At 51.6% G+C, this 14,472-nt stretch overlaps 2 protein-coding genes across 2 annotated transcripts; both read left to right on the forward strand.

The window, feature by feature from the left end:
• The first annotated feature begins 350 nt into the window (after window positions 1-350).
• LOC119866340 (translation initiation factor IF-2-like) lies at window positions 351-7,564 on the forward strand. The gene is made up of 3 exons (XM_038577930.1): window positions 351-1,005; window positions 6,652-6,897; window positions 7,029-7,564. The coding sequence occupies exons 1-3, from the start codon at window positions 642-644 to the stop codon at window positions 7,562-7,564; spliced, it is 1,146 nt and encodes a 381-aa protein (XP_038433858.1). The 5' UTR covers window positions 351-641.
• MFSD5 (major facilitator superfamily domain containing 5) lies at window positions 6,989-9,317 on the forward strand. The gene is made up of 2 exons (XM_038576179.1): window positions 6,989-7,145; window positions 7,702-9,317. The coding sequence occupies exon 2, from the start codon at window positions 7,720-7,722 to the stop codon at window positions 9,070-9,072; it is 1,353 nt and encodes a 450-aa protein (XP_038432107.1). The 5' UTR covers window positions 6,989-7,145; window positions 7,702-7,719; the 3' UTR covers window positions 9,073-9,317.
• Window positions 9,318-14,472: the final 5,155 nt, after the last annotated feature.

Genomic DNA, 14,472 nt, shown 5'->3' on the forward strand with positions numbered 1-14,472 from the left:
TGCCCGGCTTATCCCTCCTATGCAGCTACCTGCCCCTCCTGTCCCGGCCTCCCCGGACCCCCCTGTACCTGCTCCTGCCCCCCCTGCCCCGCCTGTCCTCCCTGGACTTGTCCCCACAGCTCCTGCGTCCCGGGCTCTGGTCCGCACTTGAGCTGCTGCCGCGCCTCGCCCTGCCCGGTCTACCCCTGCTCCAAGGGCCCAGCGGCCTGCCAGGGCCCCTGCACCCCCTACCCCTGCTCCATAGGCCCCTGCCCCCCCTACCCCTGCTCCAAGGGCCCAGCGGCCTGCCAGGGCCCCTGCCCCCCCTACTGCTCTGAGGGCCCAGCGGCCTGCCAGGGCCCCTGCCCCCCTTACCCCTGCTCCACAGGCCCCTGCCCCCCCTACCCGTGCTCCGAGGGCCCAGCGACCTGCCAGGGCCCCCGCCCCATCCACCCCTGCTCCGAGGGCCCAGCCGCCCGCTTCAGGGGACAGCGCAGCACCCAGAGGCACTGTCTGATAGTCTAGGGGGCTCTGGGCCCCCGAGAGGTGGTCCGTCTCCCCAGCTCTCCTGCCACCTGCTTCCTGGGGACGCAGAAGCTCTGAAGGGACGAGAGGCCGGACAGGTAGAGGCGGGGGCTCCCCCTCAGCCCTGAGAGCAGGCCATGAGCTTTGGTGTTCCTCTCTGCTTCTGCTTCTGGTCCCGCCGGCTCCAGGGCCTCCTCTTCCGCGACTTCTGGAACAGAAAGCGCTTCTCAGAGTCTCCCTCGCGGCCGCCGAAGGTGAGCACGTTGGACAGCTTCTTCCCCAGCCGGCGTCTGCCGGAGGAGGGCCTTCTTGGCTCCCGTCTAGTGTGCGTGGACAAGGTGCCTTCCTCCTCTACCGGCAGGAGGGGATTCTGGTCCAGAGGCCACATTTTGCCCCGTGGACCTCCACCCATGTCCCTGGCTGACCAAGAGGCCCTGGACCCCTTACCTCTCATCTTCAGTCAGACCAAGACGGTCAGTGGCTCTTGGACCAGAAGAGAAGGTGAGCAGGGGGTTCCTGGCTCTTGCCCCCCCGGATATTATGACACCCTTCGTGGTCCTTTGCTACTAGGAACCTGGTGTTCTCTGCCTGGATACCTTGTCTTTCTTTTCTTTCTTTCTTTTTTTTTTTTTTGGATGTCTTGTCTTTCATGACTTCAGCCTTCCAGCAATAACCCCACCTGTGACACCCATGCTCCTCCGGTACAGGGACAAGGGCGGTTAGGAACCCTAGACTCAGGCTCCCAGTGATCCCATCCACTTGGCTGCTCAGAATCCCTGTCCCTAGGGGTGGGGCTGAGGGTTTGGAGAAGCCACCAGGGGAAGCTGCCCAGGACTGAACCCTAAGCCGAGAGCCCCCAAGTGCCCCCCCACATTCCTCAAGTCCTCAGATACTAGTCTGTTCCAGTGTTCTCTTCCTCAGCCTCCTCCTCTGGGGCCCCTTGTTCTTTCCTTTCTACCCCTGGGTAGCCTTCTCTCTACCCTTCCTCTGTCTTCCTACAAATCTCTCTCCATTCCTACTTTCTCCTTGCGTCCCTGGGACATTCTGCCTTCAGCTAACTTTGTTTCTATGTCAGTTTTCCCTCTTCTCTCTCTATTTCTCCCTCCATTTCCCCATCTGACTTATTTTTAATTTAATTTTGTTTTTTAAAGATTCTACCTACTTATTTATTCATGAGAGACACAGAGACACAGGCAGAGGGAGAAGCAGGCTCCATGCGGGGAGGCCGACGCTGGACTCGATCCCGGGACTCCAGGATCACGCCCTGGGCTGAAGGCAGTGCCAAACCGCTGAGCCCCCCGGGCTGCCCTAAAGATTTTCTTTTCTTAAGATTTTATTTATTTATTCATGAGACACAGAAAGAGAGGGGCAGAGGGAGAAGCAGGCTCCCTGCGGGGCGCGGAACTCGACCCGGGGACCCCAGGATCACGCCCTGGGCCGAAGGTGGCGCCAAACCGCTGGGCCATCGGGCTGCCCGATCCCTTTCATTTCTATTTTCCTTTTTGTCCTTGTCCCCCTGTCTTCTGCATCTATCTGCTTTTCTTTCACTTCTCATCTCTCTCTTGCCTCCCCATATCTGGCTTTCTCTCTCTCTCTGGGGGTCCTAGAGGTACCCGCACACCATGCCTGTGTCATGCCCATCTCACTGCTACATGAGATTCAGGACAGTGAGTCCTCCAATGTCTGTCTGTTCCCACATGCCCCAAGCACTGATGTGAGCAAGGGCTGGACACAGCTACCTTCCTTTCCCCTTCCATGATCCAGGCCCTCCATCCCTACTCAGGTCTAAGCTCAAACGTTTTATTTTTTTATTTTTATTTTTAAAGATTTTTATTTATTTATTCATAGAGACACACACAGAGAGAGAGAGAGAGAGAGAAAGAGAGAGAGAGGCAGAGACACAGGCAGAGGGAGAAGCAGGCTCCATGCAGGGAGCCCGACGTGGGACTCGATTCTGGGCCTCCAGGTTCACACCCCAGGCCACAGGCGGCACTAAACCGCTGCACCACAGGGGCTGCCCAGCTCAAACGTTTTAAAAATGGTGCTTCTTCCAACTTCTTCTTTTTTTTTTAAGGTTTTATTTTTTTTTATTTATTTTTTTAAAAATGTTTATTTATTTATGATAGTCACACACAGAGAGAGGCAGAGACACAGGCAGAGGGAGAAGCAGGCTCCATGTACCGGGAGCCCGACATGGCACTCGATCCCGGGACTCCAGGATCAGGCCCTGGGCTGAAGGTGGCGCTAAACTGCTGAGCCACCCGGGCTGCCCTTCTTTCAACTTCTTATTCTGAATATTAGCAATTAAAAAGCAAAAGAATTGGGGCATCTGGCTGGCTCAGTCAGTGGAGCATGCAAGTCTTGGTCTTGGGCTTGTAGGTTCAAGCCCCACACTGGGTGTAGAGATTACTTAAAAAAAAAATGATCTTTGGGGAAAAAAAAAGAATTAAGTATTTATGCTGCTTGTCCTATATAAACTATATTCCAGGGTAGCCAAATAGCTCTAAGTGGTGGAGAGAACTTCTCATTTACGGCAGAATTCCAGCTAATGTGGAAGTAATATGGAATTAGAAAAACCATTTTGCAACTCTTAGTGAAATAATTAATCAAAGGGAGAATCATGAATGGAGGAAACCAAAGATGATGGTTGATGGGGAACTTTACAATGGAGGAATCAAGCTGTCACCACCTGACCCCACTGATGAATCTTACCACCACTGAAAGGGGCACAACCACCCACTTCGTACATCCTGATGTGATCTAATCTGAAGCACTCAGCACCACCAAGAAAGACTCTTGCCAAACAATAAGGAATAAACACACAAAAAAACCTGAATGTGATTCAAATCAAACTTCTAGAACTAACTTCCATTTAAAAGGAAATCTCAGGGATGGAGGAACAATTTAAATGACACAGTAAGAAAGTAGGAAGACACATTCAGAATGTGGAAACTTTTCAAGGAAATCTGACCCAACTTCTTCAACTAGTCAATGGCTGGGGGAGGTGGGGAATAATAATAAAGAATAATTAAAGGACAACTATTATATGGAGCATGTGGATCTTGTTTGGTTCCTGATTTGGACAACCCAATTGTAAAAAAGAGCATTTTAGAGCCTTTTAATTATGGACTGGTTATTTACAATGCCAAGAAATCAGTATTGATTTTGTTAGATGTAAAATGGCTTTGGGGTTGTGTAAGAAAAGGGCCTTATTTCCTAGAGACGTAGGTCAAAGTATGGAGTGAAGTGACATACTTACTTTAAAAAATTTTGGCAAATAAAAAGGGACTGAAAGGAGTAGAAGGAACAAAGTGACAAAATTAATATTATTACATTTATATAGGGGTTTGTAGAATTACACTCTCTACCCTTGTGTATGTTTGAACACTTTCATAATACCAGTTTTAAATGATGCTCCTCTGGTGAGCAGGGTTCCTAGTTATCCCCAGAGCACTCTCCCACCTTCCCTGAAAACAGGACTTCCCCTGTGGCTCTCCAATACACAGACCTCAGCCCTCCTTGCCCTCTACTAGAAGCATGTCCTAGAGATGGGTTGTGCTCACAGGCTGCCTTTTATCCTTTCCAGTCCTCTGCTGGCACATTTCCCATGTTAGGATGTTTCCCAGCTGTGCTTCACAGTTCTGTAGGGGACAGGGGAGACTTAAGACTAAACACATTTTTAATAGGTCCCACAATAGGCCAAAGACAAAAAAAAAAATCCAAAATAATGTAATCTTGCTGTAAGTCTCTCTTTGCCAAGTGCTTCTGAGCAAAATGCAGCTCAACAATGGGAGAAAATTGGCCTCCCTCCTGGAAAAGAGGCCAGGAATGTAAGGCCATCCTGCCCCACTCTTGCCTTCATTCAGGATGACCTCCTCTCCAAAAGAAACAGGTGTCATGAGTTCGAAGAAGCTTTAGTCCAGGACTAGGATGGAGAGTATTTGGGTTACTTATCCTCTCATTCACTGAATTACCTTGGGGAAAACATGGTTTTTAATCTTTGTGTTTCTATATGAATGCATGGGAACCATGGAACCATTACCCCTTCCTACTCTGTAGGAGTTTGCCAGTTGGGAATAAACTCTGGAACTTGTAGGTTATCTTGGTTGTTTATTACAAGAAAGTATTCCTCCAAGTGTCTGGGTGGCTCAGTCAATTAAGCATCAGACTCTTTTTTTTTAATTTTTTTAAAATTTTTATTTATTTATGATAGTCACAGAGAGAGAGAGAGAGGCAGAGGGAGAAGCAGGCTCCATGCACCGGGAGCCCAACGTGGGATTCGATCCCGGGTCTTCAGGATTGCACACTGGGCCAAAGGCAGGTGCCAAACCACTGCGCCACCCAGGGATCCCAGCATCAGACTCTTGATCTTACTCAACTCAGGCCTTGATCTCAGGGTGGTGAGTTCAAGCCCTGTGTTAAGCTCCACGCCCAGCGTGGAGCTTACTTAAAAAAAAAAAAAAAAGTATTCTCAAGATGTAATCCCTCTGCCTTCCAAGCTTTAGCATAAAGGAAACCAACATTTACTAATCGCCTGTGCAAATGAGTAAACTCATTTAATCTTCTCAGAAACCACATGAGAGTGGAACTGGAAAGATCTGGGTCCCAGTTCTAATTCTACCTCTTACCATGAGACTCTGGGCATATTATATAACCTTTCCAACTCTCAAGGATAATAATAGTACCTATCTTATGGGTTGTTGTGACAGTTAATTGGTCTATAGCAGATAGCCTAGGAATTCTTTTTTTTTTTTTTTAAGATTTTATTTATTTATTCATGAGAGACACACAGAGAGAGAGAGGCAGAGACACAGGCAGAGGGAGAAGCAGGCTCCATGCACGGAGCCCGATATGGGACTTGGTCCTGGGCCTCGATCTTGGGTCTCCAGGATCACGCCCGGGCTGAAGGCAGTGCTAAACTGCTGAGCCACTGGGGCTGCCCTAGCCCAGGAATTCTTAAAACAGAGCTTAGATGCATATAGATGACTGATGAGAGTTACCAGCTAATAGGGGCCAGCACTTTTTAGACTAATTTATCTAGATTAATTTATTCATTTCTTCATCAAATGTTTATTGAATGCTTTTTACTTACCAATAACTGTTGGGGTTTTTTCTTCAACTTCATTTCTTTTTTTTAGTGATGTCTACACCCAACATGGGGTTAGAACTCCCACTTCCACCCCACCCCCAAGACCAAGAGGCAAATGCTTTTCTGACTGAGCCAGCAAGGTGCCTCCCCAGACCCCACTCCCCACCCCAGTAACTGTTTTAAGTACTGGAAACACAAGTGAACAAATAGATAAAAACCTTTAGGGAGAAGAGATAATAAATAAATAAAATACATAATGTGCCAGATGGTGTTAAGTGCTATGGAGAAAAGACAGCAAAGGGGAATGAGGCTGGAAGGACAGCAGGTAGATCTCTAGTGGAGGTGGCCGTGTTGCTGTTTTCAACAGGATGGCCCGGGAAGGCCTCTCTGATAAGGCAGCCTTGGAACAGGAAACCCGAGGGGCTGAAGGAGGGAATCATGTGGGTCTTTGGGAGAAGAACCTTGCAGGGCACAGTGTGCAAAGGCCCTGGAGGTCCCCAATACAGATGGAGTAGGAAGAGTCTGGAGAGAGGGATGCCTGGGTTGCTCAGTGGTTGGGCGCCTGCCTTTGGCTCAGGCCATGATCCCGGGATCCAGGATTGGGTCCCATGTTGGGCTCCCTGCATGGAGCCTGCTTCTCCCTCTGCCTGTGTCTCTGCCTCTCTCTCAGTCTGTGTCTCTCATGAATAAATAAATAAATCTTTAAAAAAAAAAAAAAGAGTCTGGAGGGAGAATTGTAGATAAAGTCAGAGAAGTGGCAGAGGAACCCGACACAGAGGGTTTCTAGGTCATCACGAAGGCCTGGGCTTCCATGCTCAGTGAGGTGAGAAGCCGTCGAGCCACTCTTAAATCTGGAGCACAAGGGAAAGAACCTTTCCAGGGGAGCACGGCTGGTAAGGGGCGAGAGGTGGGCTGACCCTTCGCCCTTTTTCCTCGGGCACTGCTCCCCCCTGACAGCAGGCAAAGAAATTGGGACACTAAGTGACGGATCTGGGGTTGGGGCCTCGGCCGGCTGCGTCCCCAGTCCCCAGGCCCTTGACCCACACCGCCTCCCTCAGGTGTCTGCGCCGCACCACGTCGGGGCCCAGGGCGCTACCGCGGGACCGGCCCGCGGAGGGCAGCCCGCGCGTCGGCAGGACTGCGGCACTGCCCTGCGACGGAGGAGAGAGAGGAAGTGGGTCTTTATGTGGAGGCGGCGCCGCAGGTACCCGGGAGTCGGAGGAGCGGCTGTCACGGGAAGGCCGCGGGGAGGGCCAGCTGCCGCCGCCGCCACCGCCCTGCTCGGCGGCCTCCGGGAGCCGGGGGCGGGGCCTGGAGCGCGGGGGCGGGGCCTGGGCGGGCCGGGGGCGGGGCCTGGGCGCCTCACCCCGTCACGTGACGGGGCCATCATGGCGGCGGCCAGAGGCCTCCCCGGCTCCCGGAAGCGGGCTGTGAGGGGCGGGCGCGCTGCTGGAACCCGAGCCCGAGCCGGAGCCGGACGTCGAGCGGGCTGGGCGGCGGGGCGGCCTGGAGCCGGACGCGTCCGCGGCGTCCCCGCAGCCCGGGGCAGCAGGTGAGCCGCGGTTGGGGCGAGGCGCGAGCAGGCGTGGCGGCGCGGGGGCGCCGGGCTGGGGCTCGGGGGCGCGGCGGGGGGGCCCGGGCCCGGGGTGCGCGCGCGGGACCCTGGAGCGGCCCTGGAGGCCGGCGCGGGCGGGACGCTCGGGGGCCCAGTGCAGCGGCCCGGAGAGCGTGGGGGTGACGCGCCTGCGGAGGCCGAGCTGGGCGAGGGCAGCAGCCCCTCCACCCGCGCGGCCGCCGTCGCCGTGTCGAGGGGACCCCCTCTTTGCTGCGCCGGGCGAGGGTGGGGCGGATGCTCCTTCTCCCCTCGCCCCGCCCTGCCCCGCAGTGTCCCGGGAGACCCGGCCTGGCGGGCCGCTCCTCCCACCCACCCAACTGGTCCCTCCGGTCCGAGCTCCGGGGGAGTGGAGCTGAGCGGCGGGGAAGTGCAGGTGGCGGGGGTGGGGTCGGGTGGGGGGTGGGTGCAGCTGCTTCTGCGTGGACACCCGCCCCTTGGCAGTGCTGCCCGGGCAATGGATGTAACTCCCACCCCCCCTTCCTCCCCTACCTAGGTCGTCCGGGGGCCCGCCATGCTGGTGACTGCCTATCTTGCTTTTGTGGTCCTCCTGGCCTCCTGCCTGGGGTTGGAGCTGTCAAGATGCCGGGCTAAGCCCCCTGGAAGGGCCTGCAGCAACCCCTCCTTCCTCCGGTTTCAACTGGACTTCTATCAGGTCTACTTCCTGGCCCTGGCGGCTGACTGGCTCCAGGCCCCCTACCTCTACAAACTCTATCAGCATTACCACTTCCTGGAGGGGCAGATTGCCATCCTCTATGTCTGTGGCCTTGCCTCCACAGTCCTTTTTGGACTGGTGGCCTCCTCCCTTGTGGATTGGCTGGGTCGCAAGAAGTCCTGTGTCCTCTTCTCCCTCACTTACTCTCTCTGCTGCCTAACGAAACTCTCTTGGGATTACTTTGTGCTGCTGATGGGCCGAGCCCTCGGAGGGCTGTCCACAGCGCTGCTCTTCTCCGCCTTCGAGGCCTGGTACGTCCATGAACACGTGGAGCGTCATGACTTCCCTGCTGAGTGGATCCCAGCTACCTTTGCCCGAGCTGCCTTCTGGAACCATGTGCTGGCTGTAGCGGCAGGTGTGGCAGCTGAAGCGGTGGCCTGCTGGATGGGGCTGGGGCCCGTGGCGCCCTTTGTGGCTGCCATCCCTCTCTTGGCTCTGGCTGGGGCCTTGGCCCTTCATAACTGGGGAGAGAACTATGATCGGCAGCGTGCCTTCTCAAGGACTTGTGCTGGAGGCCTGCGCTGCCTCCTGTCGGACCGCCGCGTGCTGCTGCTAGGCACCATACAAGCCCTGTTTGAGAGCGTCATCTTCATTTTTGTCTTCCTCTGGACGCCTGTGCTGGACCCACATGGGGCTCCGCTGGGCATTGTCTTCTCCAGCTTCATGGCAGCCAGCCTGCTTGGCTCTTCGCTGTACCGCATTGCTACCTCCAAGAGGTACCACCTTCAGCCCATGCACCTACTCTCCCTTGCTGTCCTCATCGTTGTCTTCTCCCTTTTCATGTTGACTTTCTCCACCAGCCCAGGCCAGGAGAGTCCAGTGGAGTCCTTCATAGCCTTTCTCCTTATCGAATTGGCCTGTGGGCTGTACTTTCCCAGCATGAGCTTCCTGCGGAGAAAGGTGATCCCCGAGACAGAGCAAGCTGGTGTACTCAACTGGTTCCGGGTGCCCCTGCACTTGCTGGCCTGCCTGGGGCTCCTAGTTCTCCATGACAGTGATCACAAAACGGGCACTCGGAACATGTTCAGCATCTGCTCTGCCGTCATGGTGATGGCTCTGCTGGCAGTGGTGGGACTCTTCACCGTGGTCAGGCACAATGCTGAGCTGCGGGTACCCTCACCCACCGGGGAGCCCTATGCCCCTGAGCTCTAGCCCGGTTCCAGGACAAGGGGGACTGGGAAGGACTCTCGAATCCCACCTCTCCGGGGTGGTATACAGATCTCTCCGTGACAGACTTTGCAACTGTCTGGGCCTCAGCCTGTCCTGGGGCCCCTCCTGCCAGTGCTTTGGGTTGGAGAGTACATGGGGGTGATGGCCTGGAAAGAAGATGCCACAAGTTGCCTCTGTGTTACTCCCTCTCCCCTTTCCATTTAAAAATAAACACTTTTAACTGGTCATTGATTGGATTTGCTCATCCTCACCTGCACCCACCTCAGTAGTTTCTGGTGTGTGGGCAGCCGGAGAGTTTGAGGCTGAAGGTGGGCTTATTAGCAAAAGGCATTTGTAGTTCTAGTCTCCAAGACTGTCTCCAGTTTAAACCGAGAGCTGTGGCATTGCCCCTTTGCTGAAATGGGTGGGGACTGCCTGAGGCTCCTGGGTCTTCTATATCTTGTTGCCCTGGGGACAGGTACCCTCTCCAGTTGCCCAGCAAGACCCTTGCTCCACAATCAGGGTGAGACAGTCTCTGGAGCAGGTGGTGTGAACAGAGATTCCAGGGGCTTGAGTTGCCTCTGTGACCACCCCTTGGGGCAAATCTGAAACCTTCCTGCAGAAACAAGCTTGCACCTCAGCACACATATGCTACCTGCCTTCTGTCTCTGTGGCAGAAGGGACTGTTTGTCCCGCACCACGTGCTCCCACCAGGTCCTGTGTCCTGTATCCTTCCATGAAACCTAAGTGAAGGACTACCAAGGGGAAAGAACAGTGAATGGCTGAGGGACTGGGACACTTTGTCTGGACCTGATTCTTCCCCACCCAGCCTGAATGAGGGTGAGGAAGCCATCAGGGCAGGAAACAGTACCAGTGGGAACACCAGTTCTGTGGGCCCCTCCCTGCCTCACCTGATTTTATCTCCCTTTCCTCCTCCCACCAAAACCCAGGCTTCTCGGTAGAAGGAGAGCCAGTCTTAAGAAAGGTGGGGATGAAGGGAGGGTAGGCTCAAGGGTATGTCCCAGAATGTGCTTGAGCTGGCATGGAGGATCCACCCGTTTTGGAAAGGGATTGACACTATTTCCCCAGGTCCCAGTCTACCTTCCAGACAGGAAGATGCAAGATGTACCGGAATCTGCGAGTTTCAACATGTGCAGAGAGATAATATCAGCTGGTGCTGCAGGAATGCAGCGTGGATGCGGTTCTGACAGGGAGGCAGAGGAGGAGGAGGAATGGGCGGGGGGCTCAAGTCCCTATTCAGTGAAGAAAGGAAAAAAAAAAAAGTTCCCCCACCCAGACTGAAGGGAATAGAAGTTGAGGTTAAGTACAGAAAAACAGATACCTTTTCCTTCCCCCCCCATCTTGAGACTGAGAGGCTCTTTCAAAACTCCACTTCCTTTTTCTGCCCCATTGAGCTGGACCGAGTCATATTTTTTTTTTTTTTTTTGGTCGAGTCATATTTTAGAGTTATTTGTAGACTTTCCATCTCTCTCTATAGTGTGGTCTGAGGGCAGGAGCCAGTGCTGTCTTCCTGCCTCTGTGTCCCCGATATATACCCGTAGTGGGTGCTTTGCCCGTGGCTGTGCTCAGTAAATACCTGGAAGGAGAGGGGTGAGCTCACACCTGGCTTTTCAAGAGCTGCCTATCTGGGGAGTCTTTTGACTAGAGTCCAGAGCCTAGTTAGTGATTTGTTTTTTGGGATGACAGTGATTACTTACTGATGGAAGCGTGAGGGGGCCCCACATTTCTAAGTGATAATGAAATAGGAAGAAGAGACAGACCAATGGCGTTCCTTTAGTTTTGTCCCCGCTGACCTTTCCCCAAAGGGGCTGGTGGCAGATAAAGAGTGGGGAAGGCTCTCTCCTGTCAGATGCACAGGGTGTTAGGAGCTCCAAGGCATCTTGCGCATTGTCCATTCAGTCTTAAATATATTTTTATTAAGCACTTACTGTTTGCCATGCAGTGTACTAGTAGGTGCTGATATATATATATATATATATATATATATATATATATATATATATATATATATATTTGTTTTTTTTTTTAATAAAGAGCATGAAGCAAGTGAATGGCAAAGCCAAAGCTAAACTGGGCTCCTTGCTGCCTACCTAGTGCTCCTTCTATGACATGTACTGCCTGTGTCCCCTGGGTCTTTGCTGACCTGCCTTTTCCCCTCTAGCCTTGCTCCCTCATCCCAAGCCCTGTCCTGGCACAAGGGCAAGAGACCAGGAGTGTTTGGCCTCAGCCATCTGGTCCACATTTTCGTATCTGCCCATATGGGTCAAAGGTGAGATTGATTCACCGGGAGCACACTGCCTGCAAAACACCGCTTATGATGCTCTGCCAAGAGGCAGTATCGGCAACCGGTTAAGAGCAGGGAACCAGAGCCTGACTACCTGGGTTCAAATTTGTGCCTTAGTTTCCTCATCTGTGAAGTAAGGATGATAATATAGTCTCTACCTCATAGGGCTCTGTTGAGGACTAAAAGCATTATTGTATTTAAGTGCTCAGAACACCACTTGGCCCACAGTGTAAGCACCACATAAGTGTTTGCTTTTATATTTTATTTTAAAACTTTTTCAAAAAAAATAAATAAAACTTTTTCAGTCCAGCTGAGCCTAACTAGATCAGAATACGAGAGTGAATGGATGAGGCTGTCATGGGGTATAGAACTTTCCAACACATCCTGGTGGTGGGGTGATTCCCAGAAGTGTTTATCCTTGGTCCTGGCCCAGATAGAAGTCTCAAGCTATTTGAGGCCTTCGACTCCAGGGTATGTGAGCAGCTGAGTAGGGTGTCAGTATGTTCCACTTGAACTCATTTCCTCTTCCTCAAGTGGGAAGGTCAGCGTGGTGTCAGACTTGATACACACCACCATCTTTCACTAAGAGGCTCCTGATTCTCTGACTTCCCATCCAGCTGGATGCATGATTATTTGATTTGGAACTTTTAAGAGATCCTGAGGAGAGCAGAAACATCCCAAGGAACCAGGAGCCAGCGGACAAGAAGGAAGGAGGGTTGGGTCATGAGGATGGTGCTGGGTTCTGAGACCTGGAGGACTATCTCTTCCTGGAAATTTAGTCCCTGCTCAGGAAGAGGAGGGGCTTTGCCCCACTAATGGCCATAGCCCTTTGGCTAGGTCGAGGTTCTACTCCCCATCACTGTTCCTCCCACCCCAACCCTGTGGTTCTCTGTTCCTTTTATTATTATTTTTTGCCACCGGTTCCTCACAGAAGCACAGAATAGAATTATAAAACAAAAATTTGTCATGCTTGGGATTAGATCTAATGCCATAAAAATACTTCACATTTGCTTTACAGTTTTTTTTTACAATAAAGTTATATGAACTCATTGTAAAATGATCAAATGAAATACAGAAATATATGTTTAAAGAATAGGGATCCCTGTGTGGCTCAGCGGTTTAGTGCCTGCCTTCGGCCCAGGGCATGATCCTAGAGTCCCGGGATCAAGTCCCACATTGGGCTCCCTGCGTGGAGCCTGCTTCTCCCTCTTCCTGTGTATTTGCCTCTCTCTCCGTGTCTCTCATGGATAAATAAATAAAATCTTAAAAAAAATTATACAATTTATATAAAAAATGTAAAAAAACAACAGGCTCCCTTAATCTCACTCTACATACCACTATTAAATGTTTGGAGTCAGGGATCCCTGGGTGGCTCCATAGTTTTGCATCTGCCTTTGGCCCAGGGCGTTATCCTGGAGTCCCGGGATTGAGTCCCACGTCGGGCTCCCTGCATGGAGCCTGCTTCTCCCTCTGCCTGTGTCTCTGCCTCTCTCTCTCTATGTCTATCATAAATAAATAAAAATAAATCTTTAAAAAAATAAATGTTTGGAGTCTAATTCACAGATTTAATATTAGTTTTTGTTTTTTTGTTTTTTTTTAGTAAACTCTATACCCAACATAGGGCTCAAACTCATGACCCCAAGATCAAGAGTCCCGTGCTCTACTGATTGAACCAGCCAGGTGTGCCAGTTGGTTTGTTTTTTAAGATTTTATTTTATTATTTATTCATGAGAGACACAGGCAGAGGGAGAAGCAGGCCCCATGCAGGGAGCCCGATGCGGGACTCGATCCCGGGCCTCCAGGGTCATGCCCTGAACTGAAGGCAGACGCTCAACCACTGAGCCCCCCAGGCGTCCCTGTTTCTGTTTTTAATAAAAATTGAATCAGGGGCACCTGGGTGGCACAATCAGTTAAGTGTCTGACTCTTGGTTTCAGCTCAGGTTGTGATCTCAGGGTCCTGAGATCAAGCCCCATATTGGCCTCCACGCTTAGCGCAGACTCTGCTTAAGACCCTCTCCTTCTGCCCCTCTCTGCCACGTGCTCCCGTGTGCTCCCCTTGTGCTCTCATGTGCTCATGTGCTCCCGCGCGTGCTCTTTCTCTCTCTCTAAAATAAATCTTTTTTAAAAATTGAATCAAAGGGGCAGCCCCCGTGGCGCAGCGGTTTGGCGCCGCCTGCAGCCTGGGGTGTGATCCTGGAGACCCGAGATCGAGTCCCACGTTGGGGTCCCTGTGTGGAGCCTGCTTCTCCCTCTGCCTCTCTCTCCCTCAATCTGTATCTCTATGAATGAATAAATAAAGTCTTAAAAAAAAATTGATCAAAGTGTTGAATCATGCTCATCTGCAACTTTTTTACATAACAATGTATCTCGTTTTTCTGTTAAAACAATTAAAATCCTCGGGAAGACAATAGAGTCATTCATGCACCTGACATCTTTTGTCAGTACATGCAAGACATACTTCTTTAGTGGCTGCAAAACATTGTTACAGCCTGTGGAAAGCATTTCCAGGCTATTCTATTGGAGGCCAGCAGAAGCCCTGGGAAGTAGTAATGTTACTATCCCCATTTCCCAGACACATAAAATGGAACTGGGACTAGAATCCCCCTCCGCTCTCCAGACTCAAATTCTAACTTCTTTCCATCATCCTGTGCTGTCTCTAGAGGCTAGGGCTTCAGGTGAGGGATTGAATTTTGTGACTCATGTTTATACTGGTCAGTATTTATCACAGATATTTATCAATATCTTGAGATATTTATCTAAGATATTTATCAGGGACACCTGGGTGGCTCAGCAGTTGACCATCTGCCTTTGGCTTGGGGCGTGATCCTGGGGTCCTGGGATTGAGTCCCACGTCGGGCTCCCTGCATGAAGCCTGCTTCTCCCTCTGCCTGTGTCTCTGCCTCTGTGTGTGTGAGTCTATCATGAATAAATAAATAAAATCTTTAAAAAATATAAGTATCAATATCTTAATACTTAAGGAACTTCCTACGTCTTTAAGAAGAAGAGGAATAAAAAAGGATAAATTCTCTGCCCTCCCTCAAGGAGTGTAGAATCAAGTAGATGTAATAAATACATAGGAAGAAAGGCCTAGAACACTC

The sequence above is a fragment of the Canis lupus genome, chromosome 27 (genome assembly GCF_011100685.1).
Source record: "Canis lupus familiaris isolate Mischka breed German Shepherd chromosome 27, alternate assembly UU_Cfam_GSD_1.0, whole genome shotgun sequence".
NCBI classification, from domain to species: domain Eukaryota; kingdom Metazoa; phylum Chordata; class Mammalia; order Carnivora; family Canidae; genus Canis; species Canis lupus.

Excerpts from the sequence above, each read along its gene's own strand:
- LOC119866340 (XM_038577930.1), top strand. The coding sequence starts at position 642 with ATGAGCTTTGGTGTTCCTCTCTGCTTCTGCTTCTGGTCCCGCCGGCTC. Across the intron at positions 1,006-6,651 it reads CTCTTGGACCAGAAGAGAAG|GTGTCTGCGCCGCACCACGT; the intron begins GTGAGCAGGGGG and ends CGCCTCCCTCAG. Across the intron at positions 6,898-7,028 it reads GCGGCCTCCGGGAGCCGGGG|GGGCGGGCGCGCTGCTGGAA; the intron begins GCGGGGCCTGGA and ends GCGGGCTGTGAG.
- MFSD5 (XM_038576179.1), top strand. The coding sequence starts at position 7,720 with ATGCTGGTGACTGCCTATCTTGCTTTTGTGGTCCTCCTGGCCTCCTGC.